The 27085-nt window shown below is 40.7% G+C and overlaps 1 protein-coding gene across 1 annotated transcript in view; it reads right to left on the reverse strand.

Moving 5' to 3' along the window:
• Nucleotides 1–27085, reverse strand: part of LOC129108280 (NT-3 growth factor receptor-like) — a 156936-nt gene that overhangs the window by 36055 nt on the left and 93796 nt on the right. Inside the window, exon 12 of the mRNA XM_054620015.1 lies at nt 8920–9108. Coding sequence (XP_054475990.1) covers nt 8920–9108 — 189 coding nt within the window. The remainder of the gene's footprint in view (nt 1–8919; nt 9109–27085) is intronic.

The following is a 27085-nucleotide window of genomic DNA, read 5'->3' on the forward strand; positions in this document are numbered from 1 at the left end:
CCATCCACCAATCCGACCTCCTACTTAAGCGGACAAGTGGACTGATTTGAAACTTGTTTGTGAATCATCTCACGAAAACAATGAACTAAACTTTACCCTTAAATGTAATTCACAACAAAGTTTCACTGTATGGGAACATTATTTTTATGAGGTCGGTCCTGCTCTGCTTTAAGTTCAAAAACTTAAAGAACAAGCTTGATTGTGGTCCGCACTCAACCGTTGTCAGCCCTCGGTTCAGTTTGTAATTTGCTAAGTGATGATAATGCACACATAAAAACAAGCAATTGTCCCACATAGGCATGCAAATTAAGGGATTAACAATTTGTAATCCGTGGAAACGGAAACAAGAGTCAACACTATAGCAGCCGTTAATCGATTGTGGCCCCCATTGGCCAGATAAGAGTAGTGAGGAGTCAGCAGTCAATGATGGAATAAAAGGGTCGATAAAATATTTCTTCATAAAGTGTGAATCACGTCAACCATGAGAGGTCCTTGGGCATACAGTCATAAATTGCCAAAAATATTAGACTGATTGGTCCAGCAGTATGCAAGACTAACCGTGGAAAGACAGACACAGAGATGCACACGCACACACAGAACAGAATACATAACATCCTGGCGGCTATAATGATTCCGCAGGTTGGATGGAGGACAGGGAAGAGGACAGGGGAGAGGGTTAATTACTGTACTTAACTACTTGGCTTATGTAATGGAATAATTGCCCTGGGATGTGCTGTCACCCCTGGCATTCAGGCTTCACAGCCCTCAGAACTCAATATGAATAATTGCTGATGAAAAAGTGTGACCGTGAATGCCTAATGGTGTAATATTTATCCTCAGTGTTACTTTAGTGCATGTCTTCGACTGAAACTTTAATGTTTGGTTTTAAAATACACTTTCACTGAGGGATGGTGACTATTGGTCTTAAGAGAGTTAGTTGTTAGTTGTTAGTTGTTAACTGTTCCTTAACCCCCCAAGAGACATTTGTTTTATTATGTGAACATAGATTCTAGCTAAATGGAATGAAGCTTTAGGCTGTGACGGATATAAACATTCCAAACAATGTTGTTTTGCCTTCAGAGACTAAAATATTCAGTACACAGAGTTTTTATAAACCAAATGGCCAGGTCCTTCCAAAACTATGGGCATTAATCTGCTGGTGGGAAAGCCTTAAGATTTCTGGGAAGGCTTTTTTCTACCACACCTCTGAATCACTGCCATCTTATAGGATCCGTTAAGTGATTCAAATGTGTTTGGTGTCATTGATAACTATTTCAGCGCAGGCAACTAATTAGAGCTTTGTAGGTGGGACTTAGACCGGGAATGTCATCTTCATAAATATCTAGCTGACTCCATCCATGAACGTCTTTCAGAAAAAAAAATGCTATAGAAATGTTGAGATAATGGGTTCAGCTGTACAGGTTTCTTTGTTGGTCAACTTGCAGGTATGAAAACTATTAAAATCAAAACATTTCTTTGATTGTCGTGAAAAAAAAAGAGAAATGCACTGGCAGCTGAAGCTTTGTGCATTGGGACATTTTCATGTTGAGGCTGTAAACACAGAAACAGTTAAGACTAAAAGTGTAACTTTGGTATTTTTTCACTTGGACCCTATTTTTCTATATTTTTGAGCTAAGTGACTAATGGGGACAACAATATTTGAAAGCGGTCCAGTGATGACGGAGAACTCTGACCGGCAGCCGCTGGTACATATTGTATGGTACAATTATTTTAGTGGATGTACATTGACAGTGAGGAGTTGCCCCGATACTCCAGGTTGAAAAACACTAAGGTTACAAACTATCAACAACAGCTCTCATGTGTCCACATAATTCTAACCATGTAGTGTGCTGGACCCTTCACAATGGTGGGGCTCAAACTGCAACATTTGGTCTGAGAGTAGTGTTTAAGGAATGACCATGGCACCAAGGGGTTTTGGGTGGGAGTTTTCCTTTTCGGATGGGAGGGTCCAAGGACAGAGGATGCTGATGTTGCACAGCCCTCTGAGGCAAATTTGTGGTAAGTGATATTGGGCTGTACAAATTAAATTAAATTGAAAATTTTGTCCTGGGGTGGTGCTTGAGAAAAAGATCACGCAATAGAGAGGGTTTATCCTTTAGGATAAGCGGTTACAGATAATGGATGGACAGATATCTTGTGTTAAGGCCTTAGCACACCAAGTAAACATTTTTGTATGTGTTTAAATTAGTCATCCCATTAAAACAGTTGCATTATATTACTCCATTGGTTGCAAAATGTATATATATGTAATACTAGACAAAATTGAATTAATTACATGGGTGCAATGATAGCGCTAGTCCTAAATGGGGCTAATGAATGAATTACTTATGCAAATAGCTTTTGCCTGTCTAGAGCCAAATCACTACCATCTGGTAGTACATCCTTTGCTTTGGTAAAGTGTAATTGCTAAATTCCCACCCATTGATACACTGACGGGGCTACCATGCAAGGTGCCACCTGCCCATCAGTACTATCTAACCATTCTTATCCATTCATACCTATTCATACACCGCAGGCACGGGGGCAAACTGTGATTAAGTAACTTGCCCAAGGGTTAGGGGTAGGGTCAGGGTTAGAAGATGAATAGACGAAGTGACTCAGCTTATCAGATGCCATTTTGGATGATGTTGGCATTTGTGGCGGCTTTGAATGGTCAAACAACTATGACGAACCTGTTCCTCAAACTTTTTAACAACCGATAAGAAGTCAGCATTTAAACGCAATTGACAAAACGTTTGGTCCTATTTATTTTTAAATGTGCAGCAATTTCTTACAAAAAGGATCGACTTGGTTTGCACAGTCCTGTGAGACAGACTGGAGGACTGGCGAGGGAGTCTCACTCCCTGGATGCTGTAATGTGCTCATCACAGCCTGCATCCAACTGGGCCTGAAACTCACAGAAAGATTCAGCGCTGTGACCTCTAACTTTTAACAGACTGTCAAAGTCCTCCCCTGCATGAGCTCGCACTGCTTGTACTGCATTCTAGCTGGCAGTGCTGTCTGCACGGCTGAATGGCTTCAGCACAGTGTGGGGGGGTGCGGTACACACACACACAAAATACACATCAAACCACTTGCAAGTGTCTTTTACTGTACACTCACCCACAAACACCCACACGTCCTCAACGATGGTTTGCTGAATGACTTGACCGTTCCGCCACTGGGTTGCAATTAGCGAGGCTGTAATGAGCTCTGGGACTCGCATCATCCAGCGGCATACATATAGATGCTATATAGAGGCTCCAACAAGGGAGAAGGACAGCGGAGCAAGCTGCACCAGCAAAGGACCCCTCAATCATTTCAACAACACTTTACTTGAACTGGTGTCTCTAATGCATCTTAAGAACATTGTGGATGAATGGGAATATAGTAGCCGTATAGTATATTATAAGACTAATATTCCTGTGATGTAACACTGGTCAGCCAGCTCCAACAAGGGTCCGACAAGTAACTCGCACTTCTCCATAGACTCTCATGCAATGGTTTTAGATGTTCTTCATTTCTAGGCCGGTTTTGTGGATTTGGACCGAGTCTTGGTAAAACATTGTGTAACGGTGATACTCGTTACCCGGAGAGGTTAAAAAGAGATATACGTTTCTAAAATTTTAAGTTTAGAAACCTGTGGAGCGGGTAAGACCTACCCGGCTTTACAGGAACACTGTTCATTTCATTATCTTCTGTCTTCTGATCACCAGGTGATGTAATGGTTTACTTTTACATGTTGATCTGTAGGCTTAACTTCTATTTTTATCTTTTTGTAAACTTGTTTTTACTGCTGAATCATTTTGACACGCTGGATATAATCTCGAAAGATTAGATTGCAGTTCATGACAGTGTGGGTCTATGGGCGCTCTGACAGATTGATGGTATAGCAACAAGGGGGGCGGGCTTGGCAGAGGGTCAATTAAATGTGAAGCTTTTCCAAAAACATCTAAAAAGGGCTCTATTGGAATTTGTTGATTTTACAAAACAAGATTAGGGGCTCCTGTGGAATAAACAAATTAGGATGCAGATGATTAAAAAACTTGGTATGGTTGCATAAAGACAGACAGTTATTATAGTGAGCAGTGTAACGAGTGTGATGATTTTATTTAACAAAGGCAATAGACCATCGCTGGGTCATACTTCGGTAGCACAATTGTTTCATCTCCAAAATGTTATGGAGCATATATTTTGATGTGATGCAGCATAATAAATACATAATACACTTCATTGGAACTGAAGGCTCCATCGTAACCATGATGGTTTTTTTGTCATTTCAGCACTTCTGCTAGCATAATAGCTAATTAATTAGTATACTGAAACTGTGCCACAAGGTCACATGTGTCACTTTTTCTTTGTTAGTATCAATTTAGAGCCAAGTAACCATGAGGTCGTAGGTCTTTAACTCTAATTTAAAATGATTTCTTTATTAGGTTTTCTAATTTAAATTGAAATGTGTTTACAGTACTATAAAAACATGTTTAAAATGGATTGTAAATGCTCTGAGATTTGGTTGGTGGTTGGGTTTGAGTGAGCAGACAATTCATTGATTTTGAAAGCTGTGGTCATTGACTGCATTTTGTGTTCAAGCATGAAAACTGTTCTGTTGTGCTGACTGTGTGCAGAGTTGAAAGTGAACTCAATAGTGAGAATTGCATGATAATAACCGTAAAAAAAAAAAAAAAAACTGTTGATTATGGGAAAAAAATATTTCAAAAATATAATGTAATAGACTAAAAGCATAAAATGTCATAAACTCATCATACAAGATCATGTGCCCATGTGAGAAAATACTAAACTAACATCAGAATGGTAAAGCGTATTCTATGTGTGTGTGTGTGTGTGTGTGATTTTTAGTTTTGAAGATTATGATGGGTTTATGATCACAAACACATGGCTGGAAGAAACACAGTTAAGACACACACACACATCACCAGTGGAAATATACAGCTGGTGATAATCGTGTGGATCTTGTGATGGATCAGCATCGCCATTGGCAACAACATCAGTGGTGTTTTGGTTTGTTTGCGAGTGTATGTGTGTGAGTTTGTTGGTGTGTATGTGTTGTCTCCCAGGGGATTCGCTGAGATTTATGTGGCTGTAAAGTCAAAGAGCGATTTGCTCCGCTGCAGAATACTATCTGTGTTCAATAGAGACACAGAGAAGGTGGAGAGACTTTAGGAATAACAGAGAGAGAGAGAGAGAGAGAGAGAAAGAGAGAAAGAGAGAGAAAGAGAGAAAGGAGCAGGTAGCTAATCTCAGGCTTTTACAGAACCACGGTGGCTAAGATTCATGGGAAATGATGTTGTTGAATGTTAACAAGTAAATAATCATTTTTATCTTTTTTTTCTTTTTACAATGACAAGGCGCTCAAATTTCTGCTGTAAATGCCATTTTAGCAGATACAAGAAAAGTATCGGTGTGAATAGTCATCGTCAGTTGGAGGCTAGTGGAGCGGAGAGCAGTCAGACGATCAGACAGGTTGTAAACAAGCCCGAGCGTTTATCCACATCATGTACGACAAATTGAAAGTGAGCACACCAGAAATGTCGTTAAAAGTCCTTCATTGCAACAGACAGTTGATAATGGAGAATGATTTGTTTCCAACTGTCTGATCATCTGAAGGTTGAGTTTTTTTGACCCATCTGACTTCTTTTTAGTGATGTCAGCGCCTTACCAAATCTCAGCAACGACCTCAATTAGTGCATTGTGCAGCATTTAGGGGGATCTATTGGCAGAAATGGAATATAATAATAAGTGTGTTTTCTTAAGTGTATAATCACCTGAAAATAAGAATCTTTTTGTTTTCGACACCATAGAAAAAGCTGTTTCTACATATGGAGCAGGTATTCTGCATAAAACTGGCCATCGTGTTTCTACAGTAGGCCAGAACGGACAGGAAGTTCCCAGTTGGTTTCATCTGCATCTTCACCTCTAGATGTGGCCGGATCCTACACATTGGCCCTTTAAGGAAAACTCAGCGAACAAAAGTCCCTTCCCTTGGTCTCTTTGGGTGCTTTCACACCAATAGCTGGGTTCTGACTAAGGGAACACACTTATGTTATTTTGGTGTCGCAAAGAAATAACTGATTATAAGCAGTAATAGTAATATTGGACTGCAATAGACCACATTTTCTGAAAACAATTAAAGGCAGGACCGTAACAAAGCCTCTTTGCGTTTGCCCAGATGACTGGTGCTAACGTAGAGATGAGGCATTGTTTTGATCAGGGAAAATACCTGCGGTGTTAACAGATGATTTGCATAAATAGATTATACCTACATTTATTTAAATAGGTTTTATTTACACCAGCATGAAACATGGCCAATACTAGCTGACATAAAAGAACAATTAAACTTGCCCAATTGAAACAAATTCCTGACGACATCTGTCTATGTTTCTATTGTAGATGACTTAGGCGACTTGCTTTGTTTGGGCTGTGCAGTCCTTTCCACTTTTAGTATATTTACTGGTGGATTACAGCAATGCAAGCCTACAGTGCCAAGCACACCTAATAGGTATTTATTTTTCTTGCAAAATGTCAAAGGTTCGCTTAAAAGTTGCATGACAATTGAATGGAAAGACGGCTTTTGGTCTGACGGGCACTTCAGGGGGTTCAGAGGAGTTGTTGATTCATGCTTCTTGGAGCGCCGGTTTACTTTTCAGAGGATAGTAATAACTTATGGAGTCAAAGTGAGGTGACAGTTGGGGGATATAAGCCAAATGGAAGCCACAAGTGAAAACACAAGCAACTCCTGGCCTTTGTTTTTGAGAATGTTTTGTTCTTGAATGCTGCGCAGCACCACATTGGCTGAGTTCAGAGTCAATACGTGAATTCATTTGAGCTGCAGAATCTTTAATTAGATTCATAAAAGGATACATTTTAGCCTCAGCCTGCTGTTAAGGGAGAACAAAACTGAATTTAAAACTCTGTGTTTGGACGTTACTTGCTGAAATGCACATTCAGATTCTTAGTTGTCTTAGTTGTCTTAATTGACTTCGCTCTTTCGGGTTGTATGCCCACAGGTTCCTTGTCCCTTTGTGAACCAGATATTTTCTAAGACAGTTGTTCTGTTTTTGTACTGATGTTTCAATCAGGACTGTCCAACCATGTCTCAAAGTGCCCCAACTGTGAGTCACCTACAGTGTTGCATCATAGATGTAGAAAATAACTGTTGACTTGTATGCTTATGGGTCTTTAATCTGTTAATCAAATAAGAGTTTAGCTGATTTTTTAGGTAACAAAACCTGGGTTTGGCACTAGAATCAAGTTCAAAGTTGGGCTCAACCAAAGGCTTTGTTCATGGTAACATGGCGAATACTAAGTCAAAACTTCACTCGGTAAAACGTTCTTTGAATTAAAAATAAAGTTGTCTATTCTGACACTGCTGCTTTTGGCTAAAAAACGTAGCTTTGTTGTCGAGTGCACACACATTTGTAAAACCATGGTGATTGAGGTCCTTCATATTTGTAGTTGGTCCAATTTGGTCCAAATCAAAGGAAAAAACTATGAACTCGTATGGACTGACTGTTATCATTATCATTAGCACCTTATGGACCCCAGGTCAAAACTAGTATAAAGTGAGACTACAACTAAATCTCATACAGCATGGGCCCTGCAATAATTTGAGGTATATTTGGGATCAAGTGTTGCATTCTGCATTTCAGCATTCTCTGATATTCCCAAATCAGAGACTGTTTACATATGTAGGCCTCTGATCTTCAGAATCTTTAACTGAAATTTTAAACAACAGCCAATATTGATTGTACCAATGCTTTTATCTAACTCTAACAAAGTGGTTAGGGTTAGGATTAGGCTACCGCAATGTGAACCAAATATTACATTACCCGCAACTGGTTCAAGACGTTAACCACCTGCAAAACGTAAGGACACTATGCAAAAGGCTGCCCCCGGCTTCATTATAGTGACCCTGTAGGCTTCTGCCCAATCTGCACAATATCATGAGTTGGGATGAGGGATCTAGTTGGCATATGCATTGTCACCTGCTCCAAGTACTTTGCTGTGTTGATCCCTGGATTTACTGTACTGTACAGGTCATACTGCCTTGATTTAACCTGCTTTTGCACTGCCTTTCTCCTTCAAAAGCTTATCTGATGCCAGGATTACAGCAGATGGGTGGGGAAAACAACTGACCAGAGGGGGTAAGATACTAAGATAGGAAGGTAAGGTACTAAAAGGTACTCGCCATTTAAAGGTACAATGTGTAACGTTTAAGGGGGATCTATTTGCAAACAAGAAATATATCGTTATTAAGTATTTTTTCTGTAGTGTAAAACCAACTGAAAATAATAGTCATTGTGTGTTAGTACTTTAGAATGAGCAGTTTATATCTACATACGGATCCAATCCTCTTCTTAAAGGCGGTCGACCTGTTTCTACAGTATCCCAAACGGACAAACCAAACAACGGCTCTAGATAGGGCAATTCACGTTTTGCGATGGCCACCACAGTTCCCCTACATGCTTTGCACATGGGAGAAGCTTCAGTTGGTTGCAATATGCAACCTCGCCGCTAGATGCCGCCAAATCCTAATACCTGGACCATTCAGTAACTGTTTTTTAGTTTTTGTGTATGTTCATGGAGGTTGGTTGCATTATGAAACATCATTAACACTGGATATGACACATAAATAACGTTGAACAGGCATAACAGGACAAAAACAAGACATATTGTGTCGTCTGAGGGGTACAACTTTTGACTGCCGAAATGAATAGAGTACGGCACAAACACAACACGCCAACAATTTATCTTTTTTCTCAATACATAAAGCCTCGGGCCACAGCTATTGCCGGCAAGAAGGCATGAAATTTGTGAAAATTAAAAAAAGATCCATAAACATACTACATATTACAACACCGGCACAGTATGTGGGTCCATCCAAAAATATGTACTTACACGTGGCGGGTTTGTTACAGTTGTGTCCATGTCTGAAGTACTGTGGGTTCTCAATGACAGGGATCCTGGTCATTCCGATCACCACGGCATCCGGCCCGGCATCCATTGAACAGGGGCTGATAATCCCATGATTCACATGATGAAGGGGGCTGGCGGAGTCTTCCTCACCACTTATCACTGCTACCGGCCCTGAAAGGACAGAATCACAGACTTAATACCTGTAGGCAAACAAAAGCCAAAACTTCATAAATTCTAGCTTAATATTTACGTGGCCTGGTCCAACAAAAATACGTGAAATGACCGCAGCCTCTTAAAAGCATATTACATGGTGATGGAAAAGAAATAATGGCAATGGAATATCAACCTTTGTTATGGTGCACACACAAATTCCCAAGTTCAACAAAAATACATTTTAATCAAAGTCCCCATGGGGAACAGGTTGGGGACAAATGGATGGATGAGCTATAAACGGGAGACCGTTGTTTATGTCATAGTTTAAAGTCAATGTTGACTTTGTTAAATTGCAATGGCTATGTAAGTTACGTTATATCAAAGCAAACCTTCAGTCATTCAAAATTACGCAGTTATGTATTTTTTTCCTAAACATAAATTATATTATCAAATGTTTCTGTAATGCAGTGTTAATTATTTCTTTGAGATAACGTTTATTTTCTAATAGAAATCCTGGTTTGTAATTGAAGATGAGGGATGGAGGGACTATGAAGAGGAAGAATGGGAAGTGGAGTGAAGAAGAATGATAGTGTAGGACCGACAGTCAATCAGTTGCAACGTTATCCGTCAGCAATCCAGAATCAAAGTTGCTAGTTATTGAACTGGTCAGCAAAATATGTATGCAGCCAGACTGTCAGTCATCCAGTCACTAAATCATGCTATCTCTAATGTGTATCAATTATTCAGTAAGTGAGTCAGCAAAACTGCTGGGTAGTTAGCCAGTCAACTAATCGTCATCATATCCCAACAGACATATTAGGGTGTGATAATCAAAATTGTAATCAGAATGAACAGAAGATGATGAATACCATCTTGTCATTCAGATTAATTCAGCTATAGAGTCCTCAAATTTTCCATTCCATTCTTTGAAAACGTATTAGAGCGTAGATTAAGACACTTTGTGACAGTAAATAGATTAACTCCCAAATGCAGATGACTAATTGATGTAAAGATGAAGAAAGACCTACACCCGGCCCTCGATTCAATTATGAACAGCTCTCTTGTGACAGGCTACTTTAAACAGGCCCCCATTTCCCTGCAGCTGAAAAATACATCAAATATAGACCAATCTCCAAACTGCCATTCCTGTCCAAAACAACAAAAATAAAGTATTGTTTGTCCAATTTCTGGATATTCTGGAAAACTGATTTTCTGCAAACGAAACTCAACGGAGAGTCAGCTCATGTCACATTCTCTGATGTGAGTGGGCTCCACTGAGAGTTCTGTACTGCCCTTACTTTATAACAGTGCTTCACTTCACACTACTGATCACAGGGGCCAGTTCTTTGTTCAGTTGGTTTGGTTTGACAGAGAGGGGTTACAGAAAGTTTGAAACAGCTAAAAACAAATCTAATAAAAAAAAAAGTATGGAGTTAGGGCAGAAAAAAGGTATTATACCAGGAGGCAAACTCTGTTTCTGAAAGGTGAAGCTCATGCTGAAGTACCTTAAACTAGCATTATTTCTAATGGCCATCAGGGGGCGACTCATCTGGTTGTATAGAAGTCTATGAGAAAATTACCCTACTTATTATTTAATTCATTACCTCAGTTAACATTGTAAACATGAGTTAATGGTCTAAATGACTAGTTTCTAGACTTCTTCAATAAAGCATGATGTTCAGTAAGTAGAACATGGTCCCATTTAGAGTCAAATAGACCATAAAAAATGTGATGCTTTAGGGCGTGGCCACCTTGTGATTGACAGGTGGCTAACGTTATCCAGTCTTGGAGCTGTCCGTGTATTCTTCTTAGAACTATTACTACTACTTTCACTGTGTGTCTTCAGTTCATGAAAGGTAATTCTATCATTTAGATTTTCTCAAAAACTGTCTAATACAGGTTATCAGTTGTGATTTGCTCCAACCTGCAACCCTTCTGGTTGCAAAAAAAACAGGATGGTGATGGCCACAAACCAAGATGCCGTCGGCAAAATGCTGAATTTGAGGGTTCAAAACTGTAGTCCAGAAACCAATGGACACGGTGACTACATCGACTTCTTATAAACAGTCTATGGTTCAGATGTTGAGGCAGGAGATTGGGGCAGAGGACAAAGGTTAGAGATACAGGATGCTTAGAAGTAGAAAAATGAACCGAAGTTTTATATTCATAGCTTCGGCCATCATCCTTATCAGTCAGAGGGCCGCATCCCCGGGTCTCAGCAATGAAGTGAGTTAAGTGTTTTCTTATCGACCAGAAGGATGGCAAAAACTGATGAATATCGAAGCTCGCCTTTAAACGGAGTGATGGAAGTTTAGATGTGGAGAGTCTGGCGGAACTTTATGAGATAGATACAGAGCTCTACCAGGTGGAGGAAGAGCTTTAATGGTAACATCAGTGGTTTGAGATGCAGAGGGTGAGGTTCAGAGATACAGCAGGCGGTTTAAAGGCAAAAGAGGAGCTTTAGAAGTAGAGCAGTGGTTTAGTGGACTGGAGGAGAGGATTTTTTAGAATACACAGAATTTGACGGTCATTCAATTGCATGATCTGCTGTTGAACACACTGCAATATCATGTCAGTGGATAAATGAGATACAAGATGTCTAAGAAAGTGACAATTCATCTATGATGTCATTTAAATAACACCATGGACAAGTTGACAGTTTATTCCAGTGTGTTATTTGATAGATGTATGCACAAAATAGCGTTCACATACCTATATTTGTTTTCTAAAAAAAAACCCGACTCCTAAAAACCCACTCTGTATATATTTTTTGTGAATATTGAGAGATTGAGTGTAGTTAAAAGTGTATCTTATTATTTGACTATATTTATGTCTCTGTATTTCATTAGATAAAAAATGTAGCTGTGTAAAATGGGTTTTTATTTATTTATGTATTTGGCTGATGATTGTCCTTGTTGAAAACAGAATATATAAAAATATAAAAAATACATATTAATGTATAAATGTTAAAAATATATAAATATTTAGCACCAAGACCTGACAAAATCTAGCACAAACTGGAAGATTATTTAAGAGCTTCCATGGACATGTGGATTTTCTTATTTAGTCTAGTACACGCCAGCAGGTCAGGAGCAGCACTATGAGGTGGAGTCTGCTTTGTAGTCCACATAGTGCAGTCTGCCGGGAGCTGAACTCACAGGAGACCTGAGACGGCAGGTAAACAGCACGGCCAAGCTGCCAGTCCATCTCACAGCCCACACACACAAACACACTCCCTGTCTCACCTAGAGAGACTTTCAGACCCAAATCCACCTGAGCTGCATGTCTTTGCTCTGGAAGCCCCACAACGAGTACTCTGGGAACATATTGACTTAGTAAAGAGCAGGGTGGAGATTGGTCCAACTCAATGAGACCCAGTCCACAAAGCACGTATTACCTTAAATTCATTGGTTTGTTTGGGGCCATTATGACATTAGCAACATCTCACTTCTCATTATGTAATTTATTCTCCATTTGTACTTATTCATCTATACCCATGATGTTTCACATAAATCTAAACTGTCCACTCTTTTTGGGCTGTTCTCACACACTGTTCGTAGCTTTACCTTTTAAAAGTAATGCACTGTAATTCATATTTGCCTTACAATGGTCAAGCTACCATGTTTACCACCCAACGACAGTGTCCTGTGTGTGACGTCTTTGTTATTGACTCTTGCACATGTTGGTCAGTTCGTAACCGTGACCAGTTCAAACTGGACTCTGATATTAACCACATTAAAAAGATAATGTGAACAGTCAAACAAAAAAATCAGATCAGTAAATCAGAATTGAGCTCTAACGCTTGCATTGTGAACATAGCCTGATTTGGCTAATAACCAACAAGAAATGTCAAAAGAGTGCCAATAAATGAAAGATAAATAGTCATAATTAATCATTGGTGTCTATATTAACAATCAGCCATTGATGTATTGTTTTTGATGGCATGATGGTACTTTTTTTAAATGGTCAATATATATATTATTTAAAGTTTTAGACAGAATTCTTATTGTTGATACAAATTTGATTATTTCTTACAGTCTTTGTATTTATTATCATTTATATTTCTTTTGAATTCTCTTCTAAATTGATGTTATCTCTATTTGGTATCTATGATGATTGAAATGTCACATGAGAGTAAAAAGAAACCAATCAAATGTGAAAACATATCAAAGACAAACATTTGAAAGAGGAAAGGCAACAGCATCAGATGATGCATTTTGTTTAAGTGTCTGCCTCATTGGTTCACCGACATAAAGCTGTAAGCCAGGGACCAACTGATTCACATTTACATTTCACTGTCTGCGCTGAATATTAATGTTTGGTTTTACTGATTTTGATGCTTCTGTTTCTCCATGTTTTCTGTTAACCTGTTCTGCAGTGCATGTGTTCTGCTCTCCTTTATGTAATCCTCATTAGCTTCTTGTTCTTCTCCTTCTTGTTGAGATATAAACACACCAGTTGAGAGCCACTGATGTGGACTCGTCAGTATTCTCTGGTGAACACATCGGCCTGCAGTTAATACGACCGACACAGTCAACCTTCACAGCTGACAGAAAACAAGGGGGTGTTTTGGGCTGTGAGGTGGTGTTGGGGGAGGAGGGGATTTGATGGAAACGGCAGGAGGACATGATGAGAGAGGAAGAAAGGAAATAAAAGACATCAACCTATAAGAGCATGGATAAAAGGATTTAAAAAATGGAATGAAAGGAGGGAAGGTGGCAGGATGACTAACTGTGACGTTGGATCTCAGCAGGAATGCAACACATGAAAAGAGGGCGCCTCTCAGGTTTATGGGCACTGATTAAATTACAGACTTTATACCTGTGACTACAATTATATGCAAAGATCTCCCCCCAAAAATAACAAAGGCTTGGTCAGCATTCACAAGAGCAGCATTTGAGACAACCACATCAATCCAGTGATTTACTCATGGAGGTGAACTAAATCTGTACTGAGCTCTTACGTACAGTCTGATGTTGGCTACGTCGTTGAACAACTACTATCTTGACACTGCTGACCTCTGAGAGACCACAAGAGTCCAACATTGACTTAATTTAAATACCCTTTCATACATGCACAGCAACCAGTAGGCTTCAAGCTGTCTGATGGTATATGGTAAATGGTAAATGGTAAATGGACTTGTACTTGTATATTGACTTTCTAGTACTACGACCACTCAAAGCAATTTTACACTGCATTAACCCATTAACACCCATTCATACACTGATGGCAGGGACTACCATGGAAGGTGCCAACTGCCCATTAGACTAACATTCACATCCGATCACATACCGTAGGCACAGCTTGCATAAGCAATTTTGGGGTGTGTCTTGCCAAGGACACATTGCCATGGACTGCAGTAGCCGAGGAATCAAGCCACTGATCTTCAGATTGAAGGACGACGTGCTCTACAATTTAGCCACAGCCAGGGCAGGGGCAAAAAATATTAAAAGGTCACCGGCTACATGCAATGAGCCACCTGCAGGTAAAGAGTACCCTTTAAGGTAGTTCATTATCTTTTCTCCACTAGAAGGGATTCCCATCAGGCACATCCAGGATTCTCCACCGGAAAGGCATCTTAGAGAGCACATTATTATGTTTTCTCACTTGGAAGAGCATTCTAGAGGGTGATTCATTATATTTTCTCCACTGGAAGAGCGTCTTGGAGGGGACTCCCATCATGTAATGATAACTACCTATCGCACAGAAATGCGCAGACATATTTTGCTTAACCACCATTTGATATGACAAGAGTCTAAAGGTCCTACTTGCAGCCCACTGAGGTTATAGCACTTTTTACAAACCAGAACAAACAAGTGTTGGACAAATGTAAAGGATGTCCTATGGGGGGTACCGGAATAGAACAGCTACACATATTTGGAAATAGGCTTTTTTTGTTATATTTTGCAAAAGCCAAAAGAATCTTTTCCCACTTGTCAACCGTTTAGCTGTGTCTATCTCAATAGATGCCTGAACAGGCAGCCCATAAAATCATTATCCATAATATTTTGGTTCACTTCCTGCAATTGAGTTGGATTATGTTCTCAGTGCAATCAAACTGCACCAGGGTTGGAACGGAAATGGACGGAGAACATCTCTCACAAGCAGTCTTGGACCAGTTGTTTTGTTCCGGACCAGAGTACAATTACTTTGTTCACAACTGCTCACACTACCACAGTTCAATTAAAAGGAACTAAATGTTGGCTTAGGTTAGCACTAATGAAGGTATGTTTGACATCAAATATGCTGAATTGCATATTCTTGTAATGTTTCCCTTTATATGTACATTGTTTCCAGCTCAGGTTTGCAGCAGCTCTTTCATTCACAGGGAATCTCAATGAGCAGGTCGGGGATTTTGACGCATGCTGAAGGACACTGGAAATGAACTATTGATGGACATGTTGGCCGCTTCAGGGGAACTGGCTCTGACCTTTTGTCAGTTACTGCACAACCTATGTTAATATTTAGGCCATGTGTCAGACAAGCTGACATGTGGGCTGAACGGTCAGCTGATAATGGATAAGAAAGGACACGGAGTGAGTGAAGGAGATACATGGGGGAATAGAGAATGGTAGGAAGATGTGAGGTAGACAATTTTCATGGGGCACAGAGGTCAGGCGTTGAATGGTGTTAGTGGAGCAATGGGCAGACCCAATGATGAACTGGGAATACTGAGTGGAAGCGTCTGTCTTTTTTAGTTTACAGTCAGAGCTGCACCTGCACCTGCATCTTTCTACTTAAACAGGATGCATGTTGGGCTTTCTCTTTGTAAAGTAACATATTTAACAGTACAACTATATTCTTAAGAACTAATTCAAATTGTAGTCTGCATGCAGTGCCTTAACAGTGATAGTTGTAATAATTGCAATCAAGGGTGCAAACACCAGTAAGGCCACAGAACCCAGGGTTTGCAGTTTAGTCAATAAGGGAAACATTTGATGTAACACCTCAAATCCATTTAGGCACCCTCCTTTTTCAGATTTCACATTCAGAACACCGGGGCATGCCTGGCACTCAAAATTGGATGCATTTAAAGACTTTGGCTTGTGTAAATACAGTAAAGACTGTGAACACATTCACAAGTTGAACTGTTCCCTCAACCACTCACATTTTCTGACGTTTCTACTTTTTCCTTACTAAGTTGTCATAATAATGCAATTATTGGTAATTGTTTGCAACAACAGGGTATAAATACTGTTGATACAAAAACCTCAAACCCTCAAAATGATGCAATTGCTTGCGTGTTTGAATGGAAATGACACAATCCTTTCAGAGAATGCAACGGTGCTGCAGTGATGCAGTGACCAACAAAAATGTAACTCTTCCAAGGGCATCAGTACCCAATTACTTGCAATTTTACTGGAACACAGAGACCTTAATGGCTTGTTGGAACTACCAGGGAATCCACTTGTAGATAAAAAAAAAAAAAAAAAAAAGTCCTTAGGTCATGGTGATTTATGCTATAGTTTACAACACGACCATCCCCTCCGTTTTCCTTAGTGCCCAATTGGCGGCACAGTCTTTCAATCACACTTTATTACTCACATCAATCTAATAGGCCCCCCAGTATTGATACCTGTTTCTCAATGGCTCAGAGAACAGTCAGACAGACTTCATTACCTCAATAAATCACCTGATCAGCTGTTAGCGTCGCTCTGCCGGTTCTGAGCACTGGAGCGTCCAAGATATTTCTCTGGAAGTGTCCATAAACCAAACTAAATGTCCTCACATCAGCATGCTTACCCAAAGAAGGGACCGTTTTTGTTAATGCTATGGGGCTTGGGAGCATAAGATGCTTCATTGTGGGTATTTCGGGGGAAAATCAGGACACACATGCATTTCACTGCAAAGTTTGGCCGACAAATGTACCGTCATAGTGCAGTTGGGACAAAGTAATGGAGGATCGCAAAAAAGGCAAGAAATGGGGGGTGATGGATGATTTACAGAACAAATAATTTCTCGAGATAACTGAAGCTTGTCATTACTGCAGAATTCCTAAGAAAACAAATAATTAATAATTTGTAGTCCACAGTGTTGAACAAAGTAATGGTAAATGGACTGTACTTGTATAGCAGGGAAGCTTTTCTAGTCCTACGACCACTCACAGTGCTTTTACACTACATATCATCATTAACCCATTCACTCCCATTCATACACTGGTGACAGGGGATACCATGCAAGGTGCATGCCACCTGCCAATCAGAGCAACTTGGGGTTAAGTGTCTTGCCCAAGGACACATCGACATGGACTGCCGGAGCCGGGGATTGATCCGCCGATCCTCTGATTGGAGGACGACCCTGCTCTCCACTGAGCCCCAGTTGTAATAGATCTCCTTAGAAAAACAAACAAGAACTGACATTGGGGCTGGAAAAGGCTGGAAGCACTGTGAGAGTCATGTTCTTCGACTTCTCCAGTGCCTTCAACACCATCCAGCCTTTGCTTCTGAGGGACAAGCTGGAGCAGACCGGGGTGGACCACCACCTCACTGCATGGATAGTGGACTACCTCACCAACCGTCCACAGTATGTGAGGATAAGGGAGTGTGAGTCAGATCGGGTGTCCTGCAGCACGGGGGCCCCACAAGGAACCGTTCTGGCTCCATTCCTCTTCTCCATCTACACATCAGACTTCAAATATAACTCTGCTACCTGCCACCTGCAAAAGTTCTCTGACGACTCTGCAATCGTCGGCCTCATCTCCGCCGGCGATGAGAGGGAATACAGGGAACTGAACCAGGACTTCATAGGATGGTGCCGGCGGAACCGCCTCCAGATCAACTCTGGTAAAACCAAAGAGCTGGTGGTGGACTTCCGCCGGGATAAACACTGTCCTCCGGAACCAGTGAACATCCAGGGACAGGACATTGAGATTGTGCAATCTTATAAGTACCTGGGTGTTCACTTGAACAATAAACTGGACTGGACTAATCATTCAAATGCACTTTATAAAAAGGGTCAGAGCAGACTGTATCTGCTGAGGAGACTGAGGGAGCACTCCTGAAGACCTTTTTCAACTCTGTGGTGGCATCAGCCATCTTTTATGCAGTGGTCTGCTGGAGCAGCAGCATCTCAGCAGCAGACAAGAAGAGACTCAACAAGCTTGTCAGGAAGGCCAGCAGTGTGCTGGGGTGTCCACTGGATACGGTGGAGGTGATGGGAGACAGGAGGATGATGGCCAAGCTGTCATCCCTGATGAACAACACCTCTCACCCCATGCAGGACACCCTGGCAGCTCTGTACAGCTCCTTCAGCCACCGGCTGCTTCACCCCGGTGTGTGAAGGAGAGGTACCGCAGGTCCTTCCTTCCTGCTGCTGTCAGGTTGCACAACCAACTCTGCTCCCAGCAGACCACATGACCACATGACAATAATAACATGCCAATAAAAACCTGTGCAATACATTACACATTACACTGTGCAATAATAGTTAAAAAGTTAAAAATAGTTAAAATAGTTGTTGTTTTTTTCTCTGTCTGTAAATATAATATTTCAGTTATTGTTGTTTTTTCTACTGTTTTTTTATTGCTTATTTATAATACTTGTTTTATTTTATTTTTATTTTTTATTTTTAGCTTGTCTTCTTATAGTATGTCTCTTGTGTGCACTTTACTCTACGCTGTTGTAAGCCTGCAAATTTCCCCGCTGCGGGACTAATAAAGGATTATCTTATCTTATCTTATCGCAAGGAGTTTGGTGACTTTCTGTCTGAATGACAAAGGTAAAAGGGTGTTATCACATTCCCACTCCCAATTTGTTAGAAAACGTTTCTTGGTCCGTGGCCCTACGCCTCAAACTATGGCGCTCTATGTACACCTCTAGAGTCTATATTAGATGTTTCAGGGACGGGCGTGTCAGTTCCAGCTCCTTACATGCATTGTGCATTTTCAAAATAAACTTCCGACGTAGGTTTACTTAGTTTTTAAGGTTTACATATGGAAAACAAGACGACTTAGGTAGGTTTAGGAACAGATAATGTTTGGGTTAAAATAAATATGTTTGTTACATAGAATAAGTACGATTGCTACGTAACTCACATTGAAATGTGAGTTACGTAACAACGGGGCAATGTGTCCTAGGGCAAGACAATTAACCCCAAATTGATCCAGAAGGGAGATGCCATTGGTGTGTGATTGGTGTGAATGCTTAGTTAGTCCTGATGGATACGTTGGAAGTTTATTTTGAAAAGAGACTGTATGCATGTAATCAGTGAAAACTGTGTGCTTCCTGTGAACAGGAACGTTTTTTTATAACAGACTTCCTGCCTGTAACAAACAGAAACTGAACCGCCGTCCCTGGTGTGGTAATACAAGAAATTTGTTTGGTCAACTCTAATCAGAACATGTTCTGCTATGAGGAAAGCAAAATATTGCGTCCTCCGCAAACAGGCAAGTGAGTTGTTGAGCGTGGAGAAAAGGTAAAAGGGTTTTGTGTTCTTCCACATTCATTATAGTAGTTTTGCACAATAAGTGAAACCATACGCCTCTACAATTCTTTTTACACAAAGTACAAGTGGTAGCAGCACCAACGTCAATATAAATGACACTTTCCTTTCAGAGCTCTATGATCACCGTGGGTTCTGTCCTCCATCTCCCTCCTGTCATCCTCTCAGACCTTCTTCTCCCAAAACCTGTAAATCATTCTGCCGACAGACACTTTGCAAATGCGTCTTCACACCCTTCCCTGCCAAACACACAGACGAACAAACTAATAAGCCCTCCCTTTTCGCTCCCTCACATGCACCGGAATGATGTAAATCGGGCAGAGGACTGACTGCAAGCATCCATCACAGAGCAATATTCACAATATGTGTGTATGTGTGTGTGTTTTCCACCCTGGTGTGAGGCATCTGGGCCCTTTAGCATCTATGATACAGCACAAACACAGATGTTTGTGTTAGTATGCTCCATTGTCTACATTATCTAACGATAAGCACGGTACACATGATCTTCACAACCCAAAAACATAATGACTCCAGCGACGGCTTTTGCTGGCGGGAAGCATAAAAAAATACTTGATGATGGCAACAATCTAAAACCAAGATGGCGAAGGCCAAAAGGCACTATTGGCAAAACATTCAATACTGGGGCTAGAAATTGTGAAACATGCAGAGCTAGCAGCTGTTGAAAGATAAGGATTATGATGACCTCAAAGTTAACAACATGCAGCTTTAACTCACAGTTAGTCATTTTTGCCACAAAGGCGGACTTTGATAACATCAAGAAGTACCGTGGGATCATGGGAGTTGTTGTACATTTTTAAACAAACACAATTGCCAATGAAATCTGACTTGCCATAACCGCTTATCCAGTTAAGGGTCGTGGGGGTGCTGGAGCCGATCCCAGCTGTCAATGGGCGAAGGCAGGGTACACCCTGGACAGGTCGCCAGCCTATCACAGGGCTGACATATATAGACAGACAACCACTCACGCTCACATTCACACCTACGGGCAATTTAGAGTCTTCAATTAACCTAAGCTGCATGTCTTTGGACTGTGGGAGGAAGCCGGAGAACCCGGAGAGAACCCACGCTGACACAGGGAGAACATGCAAACTCCACACAGAAGGTTGTCCAGCCCGGGAATTGAACCCGGGCCCCTCTTGCTGTGAGGCGACAGTGCTAACCACTACACCACCGTGCAGCCCTGACTTGCACCTATACTTTTATATTACAAGATAATAAATAAATAACATGCCTCACTCCTTCCGTTCCTACCTTTCACAATAAAAGCCTTAGACGCATATACAGCATCAGTGTTTCCCAGAGGGAACTTTAATTCACTCAGAGCATTTTGCTAGAAGGAAATTTAAAAAAGCATTAATTTTTTTTACAATTTACTAAAGTTACGGTTTATTCACATTCCAATGCAACTTTCATAGTATTGAACGGGAGCCTCCAATGCTGTATCCAGTTCTCTTAATACATCCTTGTTGGGGACCAGCTGGAATTATTTCCCATCAAAAACGTGCCCTACCTCTCAAAGTCTCAAACTTAAAATTGGCTCCCACCAAGATAGCAGTCCAAGAATACACACACGCGTACACAAGGGGGGGGGGGTGAGTGTGTAAATTGATAGCACATCATTTATCCACTGGGGGGCTCTGCACAGTGTTGCTAAATGATGGCTGATAATTACTTCACCTTTAACACCTCCCAGTGTCCCCAAAGCCCAGAGGCCTGAGATCCCAGCAGACTCTCTTACCCTTTCTGCCTCAGTGCCCTCTCTCTCTCTCTCTCTCTCGCTCTCTTTAATCCCCCATCACTGCATCTACCTCGCTCTGTCTATCCTCTCTCCCTTGTCCCTGTCCGCACTCGAGCTCTTTTTCGTCTCGTTCCCTCTGCTGCCCGTCTCCTCCACGTGTCGCTCTAACACTCTGATGCTAAACGATAGAGGCAGGCAGAGCGTTCTCATCTGAGAGCCCAGAGCAGCCGGATTGCCCCACCACCCCTCTCTCTCTCTCTCTCTCTCTCTTTCATAATTGGTTTGCTGCTTGGGGCTTTGGGGGCTGGGGTTGTGGGGTGTGTGTGTGTGTGTGTGTGTGTTTGTTGGAGGCAGGAGGAGGATGTTACAGGGGCTGACAGCAAAGCAGTGCCATGTAGACAGATAGGAGAAAAACAACAAAACAAGAAACAATTACACCGACTGGGTGGCGGCCGGCCGACACACTCCCTCACTCCAGTAACAGACACTGTCTGTTACTGGAAACAGCACTGAGATTACAAAATGATAGCGGTTGTGTTGCTCCAGGTACCAGTCAATACGGGGTGTTTGGTAGTGATTTTTTGACTTCGCATTGCATTTTTTTGCCAGAGCACTTTGCAAAAACAAGGCACACTGACTCACCCAGAGTTGGATTTATATTGAACAAACTGGAACAATAAGAGGTGAAGTGTATGGGGGATGAAAGCTTTCCCGTGGTTCATCCCCTCTCTCTGTCTCATGACAATGCAGGTGGTTGTGTAAACGTGTACCAATTTAACAATTCAGATTAATGTGTCGATTTCAACAGCTCGCATTGAGCCAAAACTCAATTGTTTTGGTGTCGTGGCTGAGCAAATTTTACTTGAACCACAATGTTTCCATGACCTTAGCAAAGAACCTCTGCTACCAAAACCACACTGTTTCCATTAACCTTAGCAAACTGTAAGTAATCTTAGAATTATTTTGGAAGGTTTCTGTTCTAAAGGGTTGTTTATGACAATTCGTTCAGAGGATGTTGCTATTCATCTATTTAAATACATTCTAAATTTACATAAGTACAAAGACAGCATTAGTCAAGGTATTTGCGACATCATTTTCAGGAAAAAAAACCTAGGGTGAGAAGTCAGAGCTGCCGGCTTGTTCCGAATTTCCAGATCTGACTGCTTACCCCTTGGCAACTGTTTGCCTCCTGAGCTGCCCGCTTAACTTTCGAACTGTGTGTCTATGAGTCGTGTTTCACTCAGTCTTTACACTCTAAAAAGACTCCTTGGAATATAATGAAAACCAAGGATATTGTTGTTCACTCCGGAGAAATAACGAGCATCAACCATCCAAAAGTTGGAGGTCTATTCAAGCTGTTTGAATTACCCAGCTCTCCCTGCGCTCTGCCAATACTGCAGCTGTTTGATCGCTCAGCAAGCATCTTCACAACCTTCACTCCTGCTGCTTTATTCAGCCATACCACCAAGAAATGTATTAATGTAAAGAAGGGAAAACAGACTCTGGCATTACCATCATTCACCAATTCATAATTTTTGCCAGTACAGTGAGGACATTTTCGAATTTGGCATAAGATGTAAATAAAAGAAACAGGTGAAATCTTTCAAATTGTTTTACTTAACTGACTGTAGTATTGGTGCTGTTACATCTGGCTGAATTGGAACAAATTACTATCACATCACAAATGACTAAAACTAATATGTAAACCCCTTGGAGATCGGAAAATCTGCATTTGGGGCCCACTGTGTGTCTTTTATGGTGTTAGAAATTGCCTTTCAGTATTGCTCCTCTCTTACTATGTTCTTGATCATGTACATAGAATGGACTGGTTCATGGACTCGTACAAAATGAGAGGAGAAGTCATAATTCGGGTGAATGCAAGATTTTCAATGGTACGTATCTTCATTCATGCCCTTCAAAACACCTGTAAGTGTGTTATTAGTTCATCAGTATACATTTTGAAGGGTTCATTTGAATCGACATTATGCTATGCAAAAGCAAGCCCAAGGATTATTTACTGAACACACTGTCACTATTGCCACAAGCATTCAACTCCCCCTCCTTTTTTTCTTCATTCTCGCTTCAATATTTAATCATGGTTAGTTCATACAAATACATTTGTACACAGAGAATAGAGATTTTTGTCTGGTCTCTGTACAAATATGAGGTCATCTGGTTCTCACAGAACAATTCACAGACACAACCAAAGTTTTCTGATTGACCATCAGGACATCAGTGACAACAGAAGTATCATGCAAATTTCTCGCTCAAATAGAAAGTTTTCAAATCCAACAGATACACAAATGATGTGAACTTTGCATCGACTGTGTATGAAAACCCGTTGCCCCAAAAAGTTTGCTTTGCGATGGTGTGAATACACTCATAACAGTGCTACAGAGACAGGGGGCTGCCTGAGAGGACTCGTGATAAAACCAAGTCTTTTTACAACCAAGACATTGAGCTGTGATTGATGAAATAAAAGTATCCTTCCCATTTTATACATTATTTGTGGAAGAAATGAATGCCACATGGCACAGATTTTAGCTGTGTTAATTCAAATAATGTATGTGGTCATTCTAACTTCATGGTGGGAATGTTTAACACTGTGATGGATGCAAATTATATTCAGACCAGAATAGAATATTTAAGGTATTTAACACCTATAAAGCCAAAGAGCAGACACATATACCAAGGAATCACTGTTTTGTTCCTTACAAAGTCCAACCTGAGAGCTATAGCCAATAAGTCCTCAAAGACAATTATAGATGTGGGTTAGAATGGGCCTTCTACACCTACTAGCAGGTTCCAAAGACTGTTATCATCTATTCACATGGTTGATCACTTATACAAATACAAGAAGAAACCCCCCATTGTGGCCTAATAATTATGAAGGGAGCAAGTAATAAGTCAGGTTGGGGTTGATAGATGGGTCAAACAAACTTATACCAAGGAGACCACTGTTTGTGTACTGTGTGAAACCAAGTAAACCTATAATAAAGTTGCTGTATGTGAAATTCAGAGCATATCTACTGCTTCTCAACAGCTTTCAGCATGGCTGAGCCGGCAGCTAGAAGCTAATGGTTCTAACACAGTAACGGTGCAAACAACTGCAAAAGACCCTTTTCTTCACAGTAGTTACTAACCCTCCATTTTCATCAATGCTTTCACCGTCCACGTTAACATTCAGAGACTGTAGTTGAACCTTTAGAGGACACACTTTCTGGGAGTGAACCAGTGCCGCAGGGCCTTTGCCGTGTTGCTCAAGGACACTTCGACAGGAAACCTTGCTGTTCATAAAATCCACCCTGACAGCTACCAGATATCGCATGGCCTTGCATTTCTCATTCAATGCACTCTGCCCCCCCCATCCCTCTCTCTACCTCCAGGCCAGGCAAGTAATGAGAGGAAGTGCATTGAATGCCTGATGAGTGAGAGTTTTAATTTTTCAGCACAGCACGGGTAATAGTTCTGTAATCACAAGTCGACAATTTGAAATATTGATCTGAAGGTCTGGGGTAGAGAGACAGAAAGAAACGACGCGTACATATTCTGCTGCTTTCATTAACTCAGAGCGTATAAAAGAGAAGAGCCTTATCTGTGAATAACACTCCGATATACTGTAGTTGGAGTGTTGTCTATAGACCATAGGGAATAAGGCTAGAGCTTTAACCCATACAATGAACTTGAGTTTGTAATGTGTTTCAGATTTGATGCAACAGGCTTCGGTTGATTGTGCAGTGAACTGTCGAAGACCTGTACTTACTGCATAACGACTTACCCTGAATGAGTTAGTGTATGGCTGCCAATGAAGAAGACTTTCCTCAAAAGAAAGCACCATTTCTTATTTGTTCAAATAGTAAGTAGGTCAAATAAAACGTTATCCATATAGCACCTTCATTATCACAGGCACAATGTGCTTTACAGTAACATCAGTAAAGAAAAGAAATTCCAAGCGCACAGTGCAATCAAGAAAAAACAATAATTATAGATGAATGCAAACGCAACGCACTTAACAAAAAAAGCATACAGCCACCAGTTAACCCACAGATCAACCTTTGAACTTGAATATTTATAACATTAATAAAAACATAAAACTTTTGAAATTATAGGAATGCCAGCTTAAAGAAGTGGGTTTTTCGATGTTACTTGAAACAGTCCACAGACTAACAGAGCTAACCTGAACGGGAGGTAGATTGTTTCAAAGTCTGGGAGCTAGGACAGCAAAAGAACTGTTGAATTTGGTTTTATGTTTGGCACGCAGTATAGCAAACAGGTTTTGGTTGGAAGACTGCAGTTGACAATTGATGGTGTAAGGAATTAATTGCTATATATTAGTGTAAAAATATAGATATAAGATAAGATAAGATAATCCTTTATTAGTCCCGCAGCGGGGAAATTTACAATATATAGGCATGAGCTTAGCCTTGGTCTTATGTGTGATTAAAGAATCTGAAAATCTATCTTCAACCTCACTGGCAGTGAAGCTAAAGTAAGAGTGATTCTATTAGATTTTCTTTGTATTGCCCAATTTCACAAATCCCAAATTTGCGTCAGAGGGCTTCACATCTGTACAACAAACAACTTTATTATTCCTTGGACCCTTGCATTGGATAAGGAAAAAAAGCAAGAAATCTCAAGGAGAGCAATTGAGGAAGGATCCCTTTTCCTGTGAGTGATTTGAAATCCACGGTCCGTCCTAGTTAAGAGCCTAGCTACTGCATTTTGTACAAGATGAAGACGGGCTAGGGCATTTCAGCTAATGCAAATAAAAAAGGGCATTGCAAAAGTCAAGATGGGAAAATATTAAGGCCTGAAAGAAACCCTCTAAATCAAAAAACAATAATAATGGAGACATTTTTGCAATGTTGAGCAGTTGAAAAACCCAAACAGGTTTGAACCAATTATTGAGATGGTGTTCGAATTAAATTGAGGATTAAATATAAAGCCAAGATTCCTGGAGTTCGGTTTGACATATGTGGCCAGATGGCAAATACACTGGAGAATTGGGAGCATTTAGGGCCAAAAATGGGCTTAAATGCCTAATTTTAACTGTCAAGGACCGCTGGCAACCACTTCATGAATTAGATCTCTTTCTGGAACAAGTTTGACATGCACCTCTCAGACAGGTGGTGGTTGGAAAGCTTGTAAATATGTGAGCTTGGCAGGAGAGACTCATCAGTTTCTATTTTCCACCAAACATCGCCATTGTTTCTTTTAATCAGTGCTCCTGACTTCTGAGTGGTAAAACAGATGCATTTTTAACCAAAGCTTTGTCTCATGCAGCTTTAATCTAAAGATGATGATGGTACTTCTAAAGTCAGAGAGCTAAATTCTGGTATGAGGCACAACCTAATTGAAACAAATCCTTCTTGTCCTTGGTGTCCTCATTTCACACCTCACCGTCTCATGCATGGGGTTATTTTGGTTTATCTTTTGACTTGGTGATTGCTTTAATTGTTTTCAGTTCTCCCTTGAGCATCTTGAGCATCTGGTATTTGGGGTGTAGACAGCAATAATCAACCACTTTCGGAAGGCAATGTGTGTAAGTGCAGATGCTGGTGTCACATCACAGATTCAATTTAGAGTACAGGTCCCAGAATGCTTTCTGAGTACAGATGAGCAGGCTTAGCATCCTGTCAGAGAAGAAAATCAGGAAGTAGAGCCAACCAGTAAGGCGAAAAGTTACCCAAACTGACACTGTAATGACCTCATTACAGTGACAGAAAACTCCAAATTATTTTTTAACCAGTTAAAAGTTGCTCACAGTAACTTTAAGTACTGGAGTTGTTACATGAA

Source organism: Anoplopoma fimbria, chromosome 19 (genome assembly GCF_027596085.1).
Source record: "Anoplopoma fimbria isolate UVic2021 breed Golden Eagle Sablefish chromosome 19, Afim_UVic_2022, whole genome shotgun sequence".
NCBI classification, from domain to species: Eukaryota; Metazoa; Chordata; class Actinopteri; order Perciformes; family Anoplopomatidae; genus Anoplopoma; species Anoplopoma fimbria.